The 18,857-nt window shown below is 40.9% G+C and overlaps 1 protein-coding gene across 1 annotated transcript in view; it reads right to left on the reverse strand.

The window, feature by feature from the left end:
• Positions 1–18,857, reverse strand: part of vwc2l (von Willebrand factor C domain containing 2 like) — a 41,132-nt gene that overhangs the window by 4,091 nt on the left and 18,184 nt on the right. Inside the window, exon 2 of the mRNA XM_060875585.1 lies at positions 10,081–10,210. Within this exon, the coding sequence (XP_060731568.1) occupies positions 10,081–10,210 (130 nt within the window). The remainder of the gene's footprint in view (positions 1–10,080; positions 10,211–18,857) is intronic.

Raw genomic sequence — 18,857 nt, forward strand, 5'->3', positions numbered from 1 at the left:
AGTGGATGTAAACGAGCGCTCTCGTGTTCAAGGTCTTTCATCTACATCAAGTTCGATATGATTCATTCCTGCTCGGCTCTAAAGCTCTAAACAGCCTGAGCTCGATGCCGTTAGTGGTTTGCGGTGAGTTTATCACAATTAAATAAAGCTGAAACTTCAGCTGATTGAGGATTTTACTTTCTTAAAGGCCGTGGAACTCAGCGTGAAGGTCTGTGTACAGAAGACATCTGATCTGAAACCTGATTAATGACTATGAGAGAGAGAGAGAGAGAGAGAGAGAGAGAGAGAGAGAGAGAGAGATGTGTAGTCTGATTTAATTTCATGTCTCATCTGGAACATTTTCTTTTCAGGAAATGAAATTTTGATCAAAATAGGAAATAAGGGAAATATGTAAGTAAACAGACAGACAGACGAATGATGGATAGATAGATGGGATTTGAAACAATGGGAAATTTTTAAAAGCACTATACAAATAAACTTTTACATATTTTTTTTATTATTGCAAATTTAAAATTTTTTGTAAATATTCGTTACTTTTATTTTTTTATTTTTTTAAAATTCATTCATTCATTCATTCATTTTCTACCGCTTATCCGAACTATCTCAGGCGTCATCGGGCATCAAGGCAGGATACACCCTGGACGGAGTGCCAACCCATCGCAGGGCACACACACACACACACACACACACACACACACACACTCTCATTCACTCACACACTCACACACTAGGGACAATTTCCCAGAGATGCCAATCAACCTACCATGCATGTCTTTGGACCGGGGGAGGAAACCGGAGTACCCGGAGGAAACCCCCGAGGCACGGGGAGAACATGCAAACTCCACACACACAAGGTGGAGGCGGGAATCGAACCCCGACCCTGGAGGTGTGAGGCGAACGTGCTAAACACTAAGCCACCGTGCCCCCCCTTTTTTAAATTATTAATTTTTAATTTTATTATGATTTAGTCATGTGAGTGTGTGTGTGTGTGTGTGTGTGTGTGTGTGTGTGTGTGTGTGTGTGTATGTCTTCCGCTCCACTTTCTTCATAAACTTGCTGTGACTTTGCTTCGTCATTAGTCTGGAGGAAGGGGAACTTTTTTAAGCCGAACATGATAAATTGCATTATTTCTTTTTCCCCTCCTATTGCTTACTGAAACCATTAGACACTTGTATAGAAGCCTGGAAACCGCTGAGGTCTGGAACGTGGTCACTGTACTTTCAGCCTAATATAAATTCACTATTTATGATGCTACAATTTCAAGGAACATTTCGAGCCTCAGTTAAGGACAAATCACTGTTTATAAAGCAAGGCTCATCCTGTGGTGCCTCTGTTCACTCTCTCCAAGTCCGAGCTGGGAAATACATACGTATAATATTGATTAAATCTTTCCTGGTGGTCCAGCAGCAGGACCCTAAATCTTCACTGTGATCACTGTGGCCTGGGTTCGATTCCCGGGCAGTGATCCACCCCAGGAACTGGGGAAGTCTGTAGGTGCTGGTCTCAAACCCACATTAAATAGGAGGGTTGTGTCTGAAAGGGTGTATAGTAGGTAGACAGACATATAGACAGATAGACAGACAGATGGGCAGATAAATGTATTTCTCTATGCATCATGACCTATAATTATATAATGTGTAATGTTTGTCTGTGTGTGTTTGTGATGTGACAAGGTAATGTGTGTGTAATGTTGTGTTTGCATTTGTGTAATATGTTGTGTTTTGCGTATACATATGTATGTGTGTATATATATATATATATATATATATATATATATATATATATATATATATATATATATATATATGTGTGTGTGTGTGTGTGTGTGTGTGTGTGTGTGTGTGTGTGTGTGTGTGTGTGTGTAATGTCTTGTGTTTTGTGTGTGTGCATATATATGTGTGTGTGTGTGTGTGTGTGTGTGTGTGTGTGTAATATGTTGTGTTTTGTGTATACATGTCTGTATGTGTATATATATATATATATATATACAGGGAGTGCAGAATTATTAGGCAAATGAGTATTTTGACCACATCATCCTCTTTATGCATGTTGTCTTACTCCAAGCTGTATAGGCTCGAAAGCCTACAACCAATTAAGCATATTAGGTGATGTGCATCTCTGTAATGAGAAGGGGTGTGGTCTAATGACATCTACACCCTATATCAGGTGTGCATAATTATTAGGCAACTTCCTTTCCTTTGGCAAAATGGGTCAAAAGAAGGACTTGACAGGCTCCGAAAAGTCAAAAATAGTGAGATATCTTGCAGAGGGATGCAGCACTCTTAAAATTGCCAAGCTTCTGAAGCGTGATCATCGAACAATCAAGCGTTTCATTCAAAATAGTCAACAGGGTCGCAAGAAGCGTGTGGAAAAACCAAGGCGCAAAATAACTGCCCATGAACTGAGAAAAGTCAAGCGTGCAGCTGCCAAGATGCCACTTGCCACCAGTTTTGCCATATTTCAGAGCTGCAACATCACTGGAGTGCCCAAAAGCACAAGGTGTGCAATACTCAGAGACATGGCCAAGGTAAGAAAGGCTGAAAAACGACCACCACTGAACAAGACACACAAGCTGAAACGTCAAGACTGGGCCAAGAAATATCTGAAGACTGATTTTTCTAAGGTTTTATGGACTGATGAAATGAGAGTGAGTCTTGATGGGCCAGATGGATGGGCTCGTGGCTGGATCGGTAAAGGGCAGAGAGCTCCAGTCCGACTGAGACGCCAGCAAGGTGGAGGTGGAGTACTGGTTTGGGCTGGTATCATCAAAGATGAGCTTGTGGGGCCTTTTCGGGTTGAGGATGGGGTCAAGCTCAACTCCCAGTCCTACTGCCAGTTTCTGGAAGACACCTTCTTCAAGCAGTGGTACAGGAAGAAGTCTGCATCCTTCAAGAAAAACATGATTTTCATGCAGGACAATGCTCCATCACACGCGTCCAAGTACTCCACAGCGTGGCTGGCAAGAAAGGGTCTAAAAGAAGAAAAACTAATGACATGGCCTCCTTGTTCACCTGATCTGAACCCCATAGAGAACCTGTGGTCCATCATCAAATGTGAGATTTACAAGGAGGGAAAACAGTACACCTCTCTGAAGAGTGTCTGGGAGGCTGTGGTTGCTGCTGCACGCAATGTTGACGGTGAACAGATCAAAACACTGACAGAATCCATGGATGGCAGGCTTTTGAGTGTCCTTGCAAAGAAAGGTGGCTATATTGGTCACTGATTTGTTTTTGTTTTGTTTTTGAATGTCAGAAATGTATATTAGTGAATGTTGAGATGTAATATTGGTTTCACTGGTGAAAATAAATAATTGAAATGGGTATATATTTGTTTTTTGTTAAGTTGCCTAATAATTATGCACAGTAATAGTCACCTGCACACACAGATATCCTCCTAAAATAGCTAAAACTACAAACAAACTAAAAACTACTTCCAAAAATATTCAGCTTTGCTATTAATGAGTTTTTTGGGTTCATTGAGAACATGGTTGTTGTTCAATAATAAAATTAATCCTCAAAAATACAACTTCCCTAATAATTCTGCACTCCCTATATATGTGTGTGTGTGTGTGTGTGTAATGTGTTGTGTTTTGTGTATACTGTATATGTGTGTGTGTGTGTAATGTGTTGTGTTTTGTGTGTGTATTGTGGTGTGTACATATGTGTTGTGTGTGTGTGTGATGTGTGTATGTGCCTGTGTGTGTAATGTGTTGTGTTATTGTGTGTGTGTGTGTGTGTGTGTCAGTTAGAGTAACGAGTACTCGAGCTGTAGAAGACGACGGTGCTGCGTGTGAAAGCTTTGACTGACGGAGACCTGGCATCCTCCATGTCAGTGTCGATCTTCTGTCAGCTCCGCCGCCTCAGTGATGAGTGACTCTCCACGCGTCTCTCTGCTTGTCTCGCTGTCTCAGCAACGCAATCTCTACCTGATTAAACGACAGCTCGCACTAAGCCGTCTGAGCTCGCCGCTCCTTTAGACGTGAACACGTCGAGCGCTGATGAAGACGGAGATGATATTTCAGTTCTTTTTTTAACCGGATGTACCTTTCGTTTTCTCTCACCACGCAGCCATGCGAGACTTAATAAGATTATCCGAGATGTGGGAAATTAATTCTGCTAAAGGCCCGTCGACATGCCGGAACGCTTTAGAGTTAAGCTTTGAAGACTCGTCTCTCTTCCTGTTGTGAGAATCCGTGAACTGACTGAATCCCTCAGGCAGCGACTTGGATATGTTCTGCTGGAAAACCACCGCCGAGAGTGTCACTGTGTCCTGTCGGTCCGCATTAACTCCCGCTACTAGCTGCAGGCTGTGTGTGTGTGTGTGTGTGTGTGTGTTTGTGTGTGTTTGTGTTTGTACAGGGATTAAACGGCCAACAAGGTCTTGTTTATTGTCCACACTTTATAGCACTCTGATGATTGCTGTAGAAGAACTCAGAGGTCAAGTTGTGCTTCAAGGCAACATCTGATTCATCTTACAGCTATGTTACAACCTACGAGTCTTTCTCACGTCTTTAGTTTTAAACACAACTTTTTTTTTTATTTTGAAAATAATTCAAATTTCATACCTCCAACACGCCACACAAAGATTTAACATGCACCCAAATTAGTGCCAGATATCTGGAATAGAGAATTCTCATCTTTTATTTAGTTTATTATACAGTACTGTGCAAAAGTTTTAAGCAGGTGTGAAAAAAACGCTGTAAACAAAGAATGCTTTCAGAAATATAAATAACGCGTGTTTATTTCTGTCAATTTACAAAATGCAAAGTGAGCAAACAAAAGAAAAATCTAAATCAAATCAATATTCAGTGTTACTACCTTTTGCCTTTACACCAGCATGAAGCGATGGCACGACCCCCACAGAGCCCTGATCTCAACATCATCGAGTGTGTCTGGGATTACATGAAGAGACAGAAGGATGTGAGAAAGCCGACATCCACAGAAGATCTGTGGTCAGTTCTCCAAGATGTTTGGAACAACCTACCAGCCGAGTTCCTTCAAAAACTGTGTGTAAGTTTACCTAGAAGAATTGCTGCTGTTTTGAAGGCAAAGGTGTTCACACCAAATATTGATTAGATTTAGATTTCTATTTTGTTCATTTATGAAAATAAATGTTTAACACTTCCATTTTTGAAAGCATTCTTTGTTTACAGCATTTTTTCACACCTGCCTGAAACTTTTGCACGGTACCGTATAAAACCATTAAATGTTAACTATTTCCAGATATATTTACTAATTTCAAGCTTCAAATGCAAATTTTTCTTTATAAAAATATTTAATTATCTGGAAGACAGATTCAAACTTGACATGAACAAAAATATTGAACATCCTTTTTTAAAAAAAAAAACAATATAATAAAGAATTAACCTCTGATGCTCGACTGTTCCTTAAGAATCTCTACAGAGGGGGGCGTGTAAACTTTAGAACAGAATGATTCAATTTTGAAACAATTCAACAGAATTGTTTTGTTCAAAAATCAAATTTTTTTATAGAGTCTATAGATGCTGTTCAAGCTACCCTGCAACATAGCTTTTACCAACTACAGCAGTCTTTTACACAACTCGATCTCACTCTAAATACCTCCAAAACAAAAAGCATGTGGTTTTGCTGTAGGGGTACTACGCCTCCTCCTGCCCTTAACATCACCACCAGCAAGGGGGATATTCTAGAACAAGTCACTGCTTATAACTACTTGGGCATCTGGTTGGAAACGTCACTTTCTTTCTCTATCCACATATCAAAGCTGCAATCTAAGGTCAAAGCCAAGCTTGGTTTCTTTTACAGAAACAACTACCACTTCTGGGGAGGGCAGGGTGGCTTAGTGGTTAGCACGTTCACCTCACACCTCCAGGGTTGGGGGTTCGATTCCCACCTCCGCCTTGTGTGTGTGGAGTTTGCATGTTCTCCCCGTGCCTCGGGGGTTTCCTCCGGGTACTCCGGTTTCCTCCCCTGGTTAAAGACATGCATGGTAGGTTGATTGGCATCTCTGGAAAATTGTCCGTAGTGTGTGATTGCAAATGAATGAATGTTAACCTGTATGTATTTTTAATGTTTCATATTTATTTTAGCCCTACTTCCCTTTCCCTAAGTGGTTATTCCACTTGTCAGGCCGCCATTGTAAATAACACCTTTTTGCGATTTTTTCCCCAGAAATAAATGGAATTGTTTTATTGTTTGTTAGTAATTTTTGTTTTTACTTGAAATGAATAATAAAAAAAAGGCTAGAAATAAATATAATAATCATAGATTCGGTTTAAGTGCAAACGTTAGGTTATTTTGACGGCTTAGCTACATTAGAGAAAAAAAAAAGAAATATGCGTTTGGTCAGATTCTTAAAGAGAATATTTTACTTATAACAAATTGTGTTATTGATCAAACTTATCGCAAACTTCATTTATACTGTACCATGAAAGTCTAGATTGAGTTATGTCCAGTAATCCAGTGGATTTTACTCAAGGCTTAGAAAACGTCTGATCTAATGAGGTTGGATGTACAAAAACAAATTGTGTTAACGTAACTCGATTCGCTCACACGAAGCAGACCGAAATTTAATTAGAATGAAGTCGATTCAATGAGTTTTTTTTCCTTCAGTGTTCAGTTTTAATGATTTGGTTATTAGATTATCTTCACCATTGACTGCAGTCCTGTTTCCTCTTACAGCTAATTTCCCACATGGTAGAGAGGTACAACTTCTCTGGGGTTTTCCTCACCACCTTCACCTCAACTTTAGCTGCTGAGCTGATGAATCTTTTTCTTTTTCTTGATAGATCTTTTTCTACCCATCCCGAGGCATCTAGAGATGTACCGGCTCCAGTTGGATTCTGCCTTATGAAGATTTCAGAGAATGAGAAAGATGCTAACACCATGTCGTGTTTGAGGACAACAACCTCCTCATTAATACACAATTATCAGACTGTATCTGACTGTAGAATGGACATTATTTATAATAACAGTCTCTGGTGTTTATAACACTTTATAATCACACCCTCCAGTGTCACCCAAATGAGGATGAGGTTCACTTTTGAGTCTGGTTCCTCTCAAGGTTTCTTCCTCTTCCATCTAAGGGAGTTTTTCCTCACCACAGTCACCTCAGTCACCTCAGACTTTTTATTAGGGATAAATACACTCACTCTCACTCACTCATTTTCTACCGCTTATCCGAACTACCTCGGGTCACGGGGAGCCTGTGCCTATCTCAGGCATCATAGGGCATCAAGGCAGGATACACCCTGGACGGAGTGCCAACCCATCACAGGGCACACACACACACTCTCATTCACTCACGCAATCACACGCTACGGACAGTTTAGGTTTTAATGATAGACACCTGGAAGGACAGAGCAGTTCCACAACTTCAAGGTGGGCTACAAAAGAAAATAGATGAACTAAAATTCCTGAGGGTATTTCCAAAATAAAAACTGAGAGAAGATGCTGTAATAGGTGTCCACCTGATGTTGGAATAAGTGTCCGACAAATTGAAATGATTATTACCACATTTATCTTACAGAGAAAGTGTTCTGGTAGTAAACAACCTGGCTGCCTCAACTATGTAGCATAGGACTAATGTAATGGAACCACCTGAGGAGGTGGTCTCTAGCATACAAAGGATAATAGTGGATTTCTTAATGATTTCTTTATGTTCTTAATGAAGCTGGAGGAGGTGAGCTTATCTGAGCTGACTCTGTACTACATATCCATGTTATACATGTGGAGAACAGTAAGAAGAACAGGAAGAGACGTGGACAATTTACTCTGGAAGAACTCTACAACACATTACCAAGCCGCTACAAAGTATATATTAGGCAGAGACATGGGACAAGGCAAGGCAGGAAGAACGACATGGAGTTTCCTGTTCCCGGAAATCTACCAGCAGTAAGAGACATTTAAAGACATTTCCAAGAAAGTGATGTACTTCATCACTGTAATAGTGCTGCACAAAGACACCTTGTGGAGACAAAAACTCTAAGGGCCTTTTTACACCTGGTCACTACATGTGTGTTGTCTCTGATCCGATAGCTATCTGATTTGTTAAAACTGTTCCATTTACATTAGGCCACATAAACGCTTCACGGCGAATCGGATATCGATCCGATCTTTCTACTCCCGCCCAAAATGCAAATATATTTTACCTCATTTCCGTTTCCGGCACGATGCACGACTCGTGAGTCACCTGTGAGTGACGTACTTCTTTTTGGGAGGAGTATAGCGCTGACGTATGTGGCTTGAACAACCACATTCATTTACACCTGTACAGTTTCATCTGAAACGCGTCCCAGACCACCTCCTGAAGTGGTTTGTACCATCGGATTTATATCCGTCTGGGCATTTAGACCTGGTCTTTTTATCATCGGATAGCTATTGGATCACAGAAAACGCACGAAGTGACCAGGTGTAAAAAGCCTCTAAAAGTGGTCATAGATGTTTAAACCAGAAAACTCTCTCACTCACTCATTTTCTATCACTTATCTGAACTACCTCGGGTCACGGGGAGCCTGTGCCTATCTCAGGCGTCATCGGGCATCAAGGCAGGATACACCCTGGACGGAGTGCCAACCCATCACAGGGCACACACACACACTCTCATTCACACACTAATGACAATTTTCCAGAGATGCCAATCATGCATGTCTTTGGACCGGGGGAGGAAACCGGAGTACCCAGAGGAAACCCCCGAGGCACGGGGAGAACATGCAAACTCCACACACACAAGGTGGAGGCGGGAATCGAACCCCCAACCCTGGAGGTGTGAGGCGAACGTGTTAACCACTAAGCCACCGTGGCCCCCAACCTGAAAACTGTGTTTATTAAACTATCTGATCCACATGGATAAACTGGCAGTGTGGCTAATTCGTTTAACAATTATTTTATTTTATTTTAAACTGGTAAAATGCCTACAACCTTTCTTTAACAATTTCCTTATTTATTTCTCTCTCTCTCTCTCTCTCTCTCTCTCTCTCTCTCTCTCTTTGTGTACCCAGTCATTGAAATCCAATATTTCTAAATTTGGGTTTGGACCTTTTGCTGACGAGGACTTCAGAGATGAAGCGCTCTCTACAGGCTAATTAATCGCTCTCACCAAGGCCTTCATCGACAGCGTAATGATTCCTGCCATAATTCAGCGTATATAGATTCTGTTTAGTCAGAACCAACCACAGCTATTCTTTCTCTGGCTTGTGGTCAATTGTGTAGATTTATGGGAATACATGCCCCCCCCACCCCAACACACATACACACACACACACACACACACACACACACACACACACACACAGAGCTCAAGGCCATCTTATTCATTTCCCTGTGTATCTGTCAGCGGTGCACTTCGTCAATGCAGCACATTAACATCCAGCTGTTTGTATATTTGTAACTGTCGTTGCCGAGTTGTGGAGGAGGAAAAGTGTTACGCAATCACAACATGCGAAAAAATCATCACACAATGTGTTGAGCTGTTTATGTTTCATTTCCCGTTCTCCTGTTAGACTTTCTAAGATCAGGTACAATTACACTAGTTCCTTTTTCCTTATAAGTATAGAATGTATACAAACGAATACAGAATAATGTTTCCAGACACACACACATACACACACAAACACACACACACACATAGCCAATAATAATGTTGCTGATATGACACATATGGACAGGTCATTTGGACAAACAGCCCCTCCCCCGCTGCATGTAAAATGAATCCTGTCTGAATAGGGCTTTTATTCTTCCTCTATTTATAGGGTGCCATTTCTTTTGAACTGAAGGAATTGTCTTATGAGTTTTATATAATTCTAGTATGATCTTTCACGAGGAAATTTCCCATGCTAAGCAGGTTTTAGCTAGCTAGGAATCTAGTGATGATGTGACTTGAAAAAGTACAGAGATTTAATATAACTAATGGTTTCGTGCTATGATATGCTTGTGTAGCTCTTAGGTGTAGGTGATATCACTTGGTGATGTCACCATGGCAACGATATAAATATTTACACAATTACTTAACATTGATTTTGTGATCCAGCAAAAAACAGATTTGGGGAATCCCGTCTGCATCTTATCAGGAAACAGAAAAGAGGAAACGGGAAGTGGGTCTTACCGTTTTTACATATAGGGCAGCACTGTTCTGGTTCGTACACCGGGTTAACACATTCAGGAACGGCACAGTCAGCCACCACACAGTGTACTTCGCTGTTCGGTTCACAGCGACACCACTCGCACGGAGACGGCTGCAGAGAAACACACACACACACAACACACACACCACACAGCTGTAAGAGTGCATCACAGGACATTACACTTATGTTACCAAATAAAAACTCCACGTTGTGCCGCTATATCTAGTGCAAAATAATCAACAACAAATTTGCGTGATGAAGTTACTGTTGATTATTTTCCACATCATCACAGAGTTCACCACGAATGTCAGACGTTTTATCCATTTATAGTTATGTTTAAAATTATGGAACAAAAAGCAGGTTATCACTTAGATTACAGCTACTAAGAAAAACCTCATAGGTGGGTGTACAAACTTTTGCAGTTCTCCGTGCAATGAATATGTTTATAAAGAATGGGACCTTGATGGCATTAAACAAAATTAAAACATTGTGAAAGATAGAAAAAAAAAGCAACAGTTAGTTACATCGCCAAAAACCTCCACAGGACAAGGAGGGAAGGTCAGACAATCTACCACTGGAAGGGCAAAAGTAGGGCAAAAGTGGATATACAACAAGATACAATTCTCTCATCAGCTGAAATCAGAAGACCAGACTGAAATTCACAAAGAAGTACAGAGATGATCCACAGAAACTCTGGAACCTAAATGAACCTCTAGATAAAAGGATCTGCTAATGATCTGGAAGAGCTGAAACATGGTGGTGATAGTGTCAGGGCTTGCATGACTGCTTCTGAATTCTTCGCACTAATTTTCATGGATGATGGAACTCATAATGGTAGGTAGCAGACTGAAGTCTACAGAAATATTCTATCTGTCATTTTACAGAGAAACGCGTCCAGATGAATTGGGAGAAACTGACAACTATCCAAAACACACTGCCAAGATAATACTGGACTCCATAAGGGGGAGGGACTGGAAGGGACAAGCCAAAAATTGTACAATGTAACTTCCAGACAAGTCACTCAGCAGACTTTGACCCAACCATCTCCTGAAAAGGATACCGAAGACAGAAACCCTCTGAAACAACTGAAAAAAAGCTTCACAGAAGAAGAATTCATTTTGGCGATTTCACTGAAGTCACATGCTTGATGCAGTCATTGTAGGTAAGAGATAAATAAGTCTTATTTACGTTAAAGCTATCTGTTCCAATATTTTTGCTCACCTCAACTTTCCATGTACTGGGTTGCTAAAAAAGTCTAGATGTAAATCTCAGGGAATGAAAAGCTTATCATTTATTGTTTGATTTCAAACCCAAACCCAAATTTTGTCAATATTATTCCACTCCACCATCTAGGTGTTTCACAAGCGTATCATTTATATTCCACCTAAAAGATTAGCGCTATCTAATCTGAAAAAAAAAAAAAAACTAACACAAAAAAATGCACCGTGATCATGTTTGTTAAAGATCCTATTAAAAAGCTTCAACAAATATAATCCCCATAGGCGTTCAGAGCACATTTACTTATTGCCGTAATAAAACATCTTCCTTGCGAGTTAATCAGGGTAAACAACTCTCCATTGTGGCTGGATGCAACTTTGTGAATGTAAAAACGCTTTTGTTTGCCGTGTGAAACAGTGCACAATACTCTGATGGAAAAACAAAACCCCTGCTTTTTCACACCGGGGCTTGAGTAAAGCTCAGCTGTGCAGCTGCCTGCTGAATCAGAGTGATTAAAAACTCCCTCTCATCTCCCAATCGTCTTCCCCGTGAAAAATCCGAGCCATTTAATACTAATGAACATCATCGTGGTATCTGGTTTCTATAGTAACAACTCGATCGCTCAATCGGGCCTTTCGGAAAAAAGGATTAAAAACTTTACGGTAAAGTTTATGTAGTGAGTCTCCAGTGTCAGTGTTTTGGAAGAGTCAAGGGTAACGCGGAGCATTTTATGTAGTGTAGATGGCACTTCTCACTTTGCCTGAGTGTCGTGTTAAACCCTGCTGCTGTATGATGACCTTTTTAGCTTCAGGTGTGTATCTGCATGTCACAACTTGCCAATTACTCGAATCGGGACGTGGTTGTGTGGTTATGTTGAGCGATCCTGGCAGCAGGGATTATGGCATCTAAAAAAGGTCACTATGCAAGACCTGGGGAATTATGGGAGCTCGGCCTGCTGGTCCACCAGTGGTCATGGCTTTCATTCTTCACACAGTGTGTAATTGGCACCAAGCGAGGCCCGGGTGCTAATAAACCTCTGCTAGGCGGCGATAAGGGCAGTCTGTCCGGTGGGAACTGGAGCATGTGAACTTTCCCTTTAACTGCATGTGGCTCGTTTCCGTGGCTAAAGAACACTAGTGCATTGAGGCAGAATTGAATATGAAAGAGTTTCTGCCCATATAATGTTTCACATTTAATACTTTACAGCCTCGTGTCACAGTCACTAAAGACAGACTTAAACACTTCACTTTGTGAAAGGTCACCGGAATTAAAATAGCCACCAAAGGGCAATGCTATAAAGGAAATAAAGAACCGCAAGTACACTAATTCTCATGATCAATCAAGTGTTACCTTAGCGTGCACTCTCTGCTTTCTGCCTGTGCCAAGGTTGTTATTTTTTATTTGTACGGAGACCTTTCAAGCAAACTGGATCATTTTCCATAAGCTCCTCTGCCCCTAGACAGACATTCTTATCTTTGGTTTTGACCTCCATGGAAAGATTTATGCTAAGCCCTTAGAAATCACACATTTCGACTTTAACTATTGAAGATCTGAGCTTTGACAGATAACAACATTCAGTTGTATACACTGATATTCACAGACGTCACTACGACGGCTCATACACACACCAATCATGTGGCAGAATGGCTGTGGTTTCAGACACTGCAGAAGGTTACCCAAAAAAAAACATTAAGAGAGCAGAAAAAAAAAGAAACGGTCCTTATTGTTGAGAAAGGGTCCGAGGAGAATAACCAGACCCGGTTGAACTCAGGCTACAGTAACTCAAATAACATTTGTATAAAATCTATTTCCACTCCTGTCAAGTAAGATCAGGAATCTGGGGCTAAAGTGGGAGCAGAACCACATAAACTGGATAGTTAACGATTGTAATGTCACGTCCTTGTAGAAACCACCAATCAGACCCAAAGTGCAGGATGTTTCCTTGCCTTTATTCACATAAATCACACATAAAGAACACAAGTTAAGAAACATGTCACACAATCACACGACTAAGCAAACTATAGCAAAGCGCCTGCCAGTACCCCCTCTGGTGGCCCAGCAGGGGATTGTCCCAGCAGTTGCTTACATGAAAAAACATCAACTGGTCTTTTTTGATTCTTTATGTGTCCAGTTTGAGTGAGGATCATTCATTCATTCATTTTCTACCGCTTATCCAAACTATCCTCGGGTCACAGGGAGCCTTTGCCTATCTCAGGCGTCATCGGGCATCAAGGCAGGATACACCCTGGACGGAGTGCCAACCCATCGCAGGGCACACACACACACTCTCATTCACTCACGCACTACGGGACAATTTTCCAGAGATGCCAATCAACCTACCATGCAGGTCTTTGGACCGGGGGAGGAAACCGGAGTACCCGGAGGAAACCCCCGAGGCACGGGGAGAACATGCAAACTCCACACACACAAGCCGGAGGCAGGAATCGAACCCCCAACCCTGGAGGTGTGAGGCAAATGTGCTAACCACTAAGCCACCGTGCCCCCGGTGAGGATCAGATTCCTTATATTATCAATATTCTCCAAATTGTTTATGCTTGATGCTAAGTGTACAGTGTACAGTGCCTTTGTAATTTGGCTATAACACTAAAATACTACAAGACTTATGTACAAGTTAGCTTAATTGCCATAGTCTTAGCTATTAGCAATACAAGGTTGCTGCCTGTTTCCTTCAAATGTTTTGTGAGGTACAGATGTCACAATGACAAGAAAGTATTAGGATAGATTATATGCGTCATGCTATTGTCGTCTTCATGCATTCATTCATTCATTCATTCATTCATTTTCTCCATTTACATAAACAATTTATAGTATATGGAGAAAATGAATGAATGAATGAATGAATGAATGAATGCATGAAGAGGACAATAGCATGACGCATATAATCTAAAAAAAATATAAAAAAAATAGCAGCAGCTACAGCAGCTACAGCAGCTGTAGCGTGGGGGTAATGATATAAACACTGGCAGATTGCTGTTGTACATGAGGAATAAAACACTTATGCGTAAGTTGTTAAATAATCAACATCAGGGTGGAAACAGTAACACGGCTTCATCATCGTTTGTTATTTTTTCATTACACATAACATGATTATCGGCATATATTTAAATCCAAATAATCAGCAGATCAGCAGATAAAACACAAACCTTTATAAAAAAGCTACACACACACAAATATAAACATTGCCATACTAACATGCTCCATACATTTAACACTCATTAAGTTGGCTATAAAGTAGGCTGTAAAACTGGCTATAAAATAGTCAACACATTTAGGCTCTGAAAGCTTTTCAATTTACAGTTCAGTGCAATTTACAGTAATCTAGCAAACGAGTCTCTGTGTAATCACAGCATTCAACCAAGTCTAAATAGTTTATATCAAATGCCAGACTCGGTAAAGTTCAATGAGGATTTGCAGGGTATGAATATGACACTTCGACCAAACTGATTAACTGTTCACATGCATCTGGTGTGCTGTTAGAGGGAACTGATCAAATACAGTGTGATACAATGAAGCTTGAGTTACTGTTACAGGCTTGAAGTTGTGTCTTTTTCAGTAACAGATACATACATATCTATATGTGAATATATACCAGGGGACAGCAAGCAAGGAATGGGGCAAGTAGTGACAGGGCATGGCAGGTATAGGGAGCTGAGTTGGGAGGGTAAGCAGTGTTGAAGGGATTAACAAAGGCAGGTAGGATGGGAAAAGTTCATGGCAGGGTGAAAAAGAAATAGGATGGGGAAGAGTGGGACACGGTGAGTGGTGTATGGGACAGAAACGGGGCAAAGAGGAACAGGGATAGGTCAGAGGGGACAGGAACAAGGCAGAGTAGCATTGGGACAAAATGGGACAGGGATGAGACTGAATGGGTCAGGAACAAAGCGAAGCTCCATTTGGGGCAGAGTAGCAAAGGAACAGGGAAGAATGAGACGGAGACAGAGCAAAGTGGAACAGGGATGGGGTAGAGTAGAACAGGGCTGGGGTTCAGTGGGACAGGAATGAATCTAAGTAGGGCAGGAACAATGCGGCATAGCACTCAGATGGGAAGGACTGGGACAGGATCAGGGCAGAATGAAAGAGCTACAGGGTAAAGTTGGGCAGGAATTAAATAGAATGGGACAGGGATGAGGCAGAGTAAGAGAGTCATGGTCAGGGTAAGAGTCATGGGCAGGGTGAGTCAGGGACGGGGCAGCGTGAGATGGAGATAGGGCAGATTGGGAGAAAGATAGGGGCAGAGTGAGATATTGGGGACTGCGTTTGGGCAGAGTGGGAAAGGGCAGGGTAAGTTTGGTATAGGGGTAGGGGGGACAGGATTGGGGCAGGGTGAGGCAGGGTTGATGCAGGTTAGGACAGAGATTCCAAAGGTGGGAGAAGGTCATGACAGGACAGAGAGGGAAAGGGCACAAAGAGCTAGGAGAGGGGTGGGGATGGACCATAGTGGAGCAGGATGGGGCAGGTTTTAGGTAACTGCAGCCATGATTGACAAAATTCTCCACTGTGCTTACAGTGTGCTTACCTTTGTTACACCACTTCCCTAATATGTGTCACAATATTTGTGGTGAACCTGCTCAGATGCCTCCTTCTCCTTAGCCTATGATCTCTAAACTGACAGAAGATACAAATATTACGTCTTACATGCATCAGTCTATTAGAAAATTGTCATAGTGTCATAGCCGCATTTATTGGAAGGAGTTTACCAGTAATTACATCCTGTTTGCCAAGCAGTCTGCAATTAGCTTAAACGTGTAACAGAGATGTTTTTCTCTCTCTTTGTGCTTCGATGGCACTCTTGCAATCAAGGATTTGTCACGGTTGTCATCCTGTAGCACAGCGTGAATCCCAAAACGTTATTAACACATGAATAGACAGTTGATCCTGCTGACTGGTGCTCTCTGGATGAGTTTACACGATCTGCTGCCAAATCTTTCTGGAGTGTCGACGACTCTAAAAATATTAAGTGCAGGCTGTTAAAACCTACGTTTACTTTTCTAACATTATGTAATTGCAACACAAGAGTTGTTCAGAAAATCTTAATCCATATGTTGGTTATATAACTCAATGCAGTTATGTTGCAGGTGATGTAACCAACATATAAGATAAGAGCGCTGTTTTTTGTGATCAGAGCAAACGTGCAAGAACAAGGAATTATTATCAGAATCACGTGTAACATAAATCTGTAACTCTCAGAGTAGAGCTTAAAGGTGGGGTCTCCGATGTTTGAGAAATGCTTCAGAAAATGAGTCAGAACGACAAACTAAACAAAAAACAAAACTAACATGTAGCCAATGAGCAGAAAGGGGCGTGTCTTGTTAATATGGGCGTTCAGTGCGCATGTGTGACATTAGCAGAAAGCGGTTTTAACATTGACATGGAGGATAAAAACAAAGAAAGTAAGCGAAGAAAGGCTTACGATAAGGTAAGAAGTAGGACTTGTTAATATAGGATCAGCTTTCCAGCGCTGGAGAGAACTGAAGGAGCAGGAAGTTGGTCACATATTCACAGCGTAACAGCGTTTAGCTCAGGAGTTATTGACTCGGGAAACTCCAATCTGTGAATATGTGACCAACTTTACTTAAGACGCCGAGGCGCTTTTTTCCTTCTCCATAGGTGAGTAACGTTGGTTTTACTTTGTTACACAGAACTAATATATGCCTTTGTCCTTTACATGATTATGCTTGTGTGTCATTTTTGCTTGTTTGTTTATCTGCAATCGTATTGTTCTTCCCTTCAGCTATGATAAAGACTCATTTCTTCCCATTAGTTGCCTGGTTTACGTATGTATGTGTGGGCGGAGCTATCAATACAGGGGTGGGACCCATTTGGGTTAGGGGCGTGTTTGTTTTGGTGATTTCAAATCTCAACATTGGCTTTCAAAAATCCAAGACCCCACCTTTAACTTTATAGTTAATCTGGAGGTCCGAAGAATTATATGCAAATTCATTATTAATTTATTTTCAAATATGACCCTAGGGACACAGCTTTACTGTTCGTCACTCAAGTTTTTGGTTTATTTTTATTCTATTTTTGTATTATACATTATCAGAGTTCCAAACACTTCCTCTAAACGGTGAAAAGCAATAAATCCATTCAAATACCACAATGTTTGGAAAAGCTTATCTATCTGTCTAGCAGAATTCTCAAGTGAGGGCATAAGACCAGCTCTCAGCCTCATATCAGCCTCCAAGGTGTCAGAGCTGTCTGCATTCGCTTTACTTACTATATTTTTCAGACTATAAGTCATGCTCCCTAAATCCTTTCTGCTTACAAAAAGTGCATTAAGAATTGGCTTGCATAAGTATTCACCCCTCCTTAAACATTCCCACATTTTGTAGATTTATAACCTGAAACTGAAATTGACTTAATTTAGATTCTGACATCAATCTATAAAATATAGAACTACATACTAAATTAATACTACTACAGCTACAGGCTGTTGCAGCATATCCTTAAATCTACAGCAGAGCTAAATGTACACTATTAAAACCATACCTAGACCCATTACAACCACACAATATATGGAGCATTATGTATCAGAGGAGTAATGGATAAATCATAACTACAAGATCTGTTATATATCCTCCCTGTGGTCTCCCAAGGCTATTAATCAAGGCAATATTAAACTGTAAGATAAATAACTACAATGTAAATGTAGAAGTTGTGCAAATGACCCACTTAAATGTAATATCAAACCATCACTGTCTCACCAATGCAATGGAAAAATAATATGCAGATCAATCATTGTTGATATCAATGTTTTGGAACATACATAGAACATACCTAAGCACCACCATGCTGAAAAACAAGTCCAGGACAATGTTCTGCAACTCTGTGAGTCAGGATTGGGTTATAATGAAATCACAGACTTTAAATATGCTGGAGATACAACCATGAGGAGGAAGTAAAAGGCCAAGGAGAGATCAAAAATGAGAAAAAAGCTGGTCACAGGACAACTGTTGCCTGGACACTCACAAACCTGGGCATCTTGATTGGCATTTGCCAAAATTGCACATTAGTTCTCTGATTTATGAAACCAAATTCCAGCTCTGGTTCTTAGTTTGGCAAAAACTCTATAGTGATAGAATTAAAGCCCTACAGTGAAGCATGGTGAACATTTTCATGGCTACCCTTGGCCTCTTGGATGGTTTTAAACAGTTACTGGGTTTTGTTGGACCTTTTACAGGACAGCCATCATTCCATAACTAAAATATTTAAAATACTTGGAAATTGTTAAAAACCTTAATTTTTAGTTGCTCTCAGTCTCCAGAAACTTTTCTGTTGCCTTTGTCAAATTTTTGGGGCTGCTCATAAGCATCTAAAATGCCTTTGTCATCCATTAAGGAAAAAAATGTGAGGTTTTAACACCAAAGCTTGTACAAGTCAATTAATAGATATACAAAAACAAATGTGCGTGAGGATGTGATGGTCCAGCGGTCAAGGCGCTGGGTTCCTAATCAAAAGGTCGGGGTTCAAGCCCACAAGCTGCTGAGACATCTAAGTTGGGTCCTTGAGCAAGACCTTT

Source organism: Tachysurus vachellii, chromosome 8 (genome assembly GCF_030014155.1).
Source record: "Tachysurus vachellii isolate PV-2020 chromosome 8, HZAU_Pvac_v1, whole genome shotgun sequence".
NCBI lineage: Eukaryota > Metazoa > Chordata > Actinopteri > Siluriformes > Bagridae > Tachysurus > Tachysurus vachellii.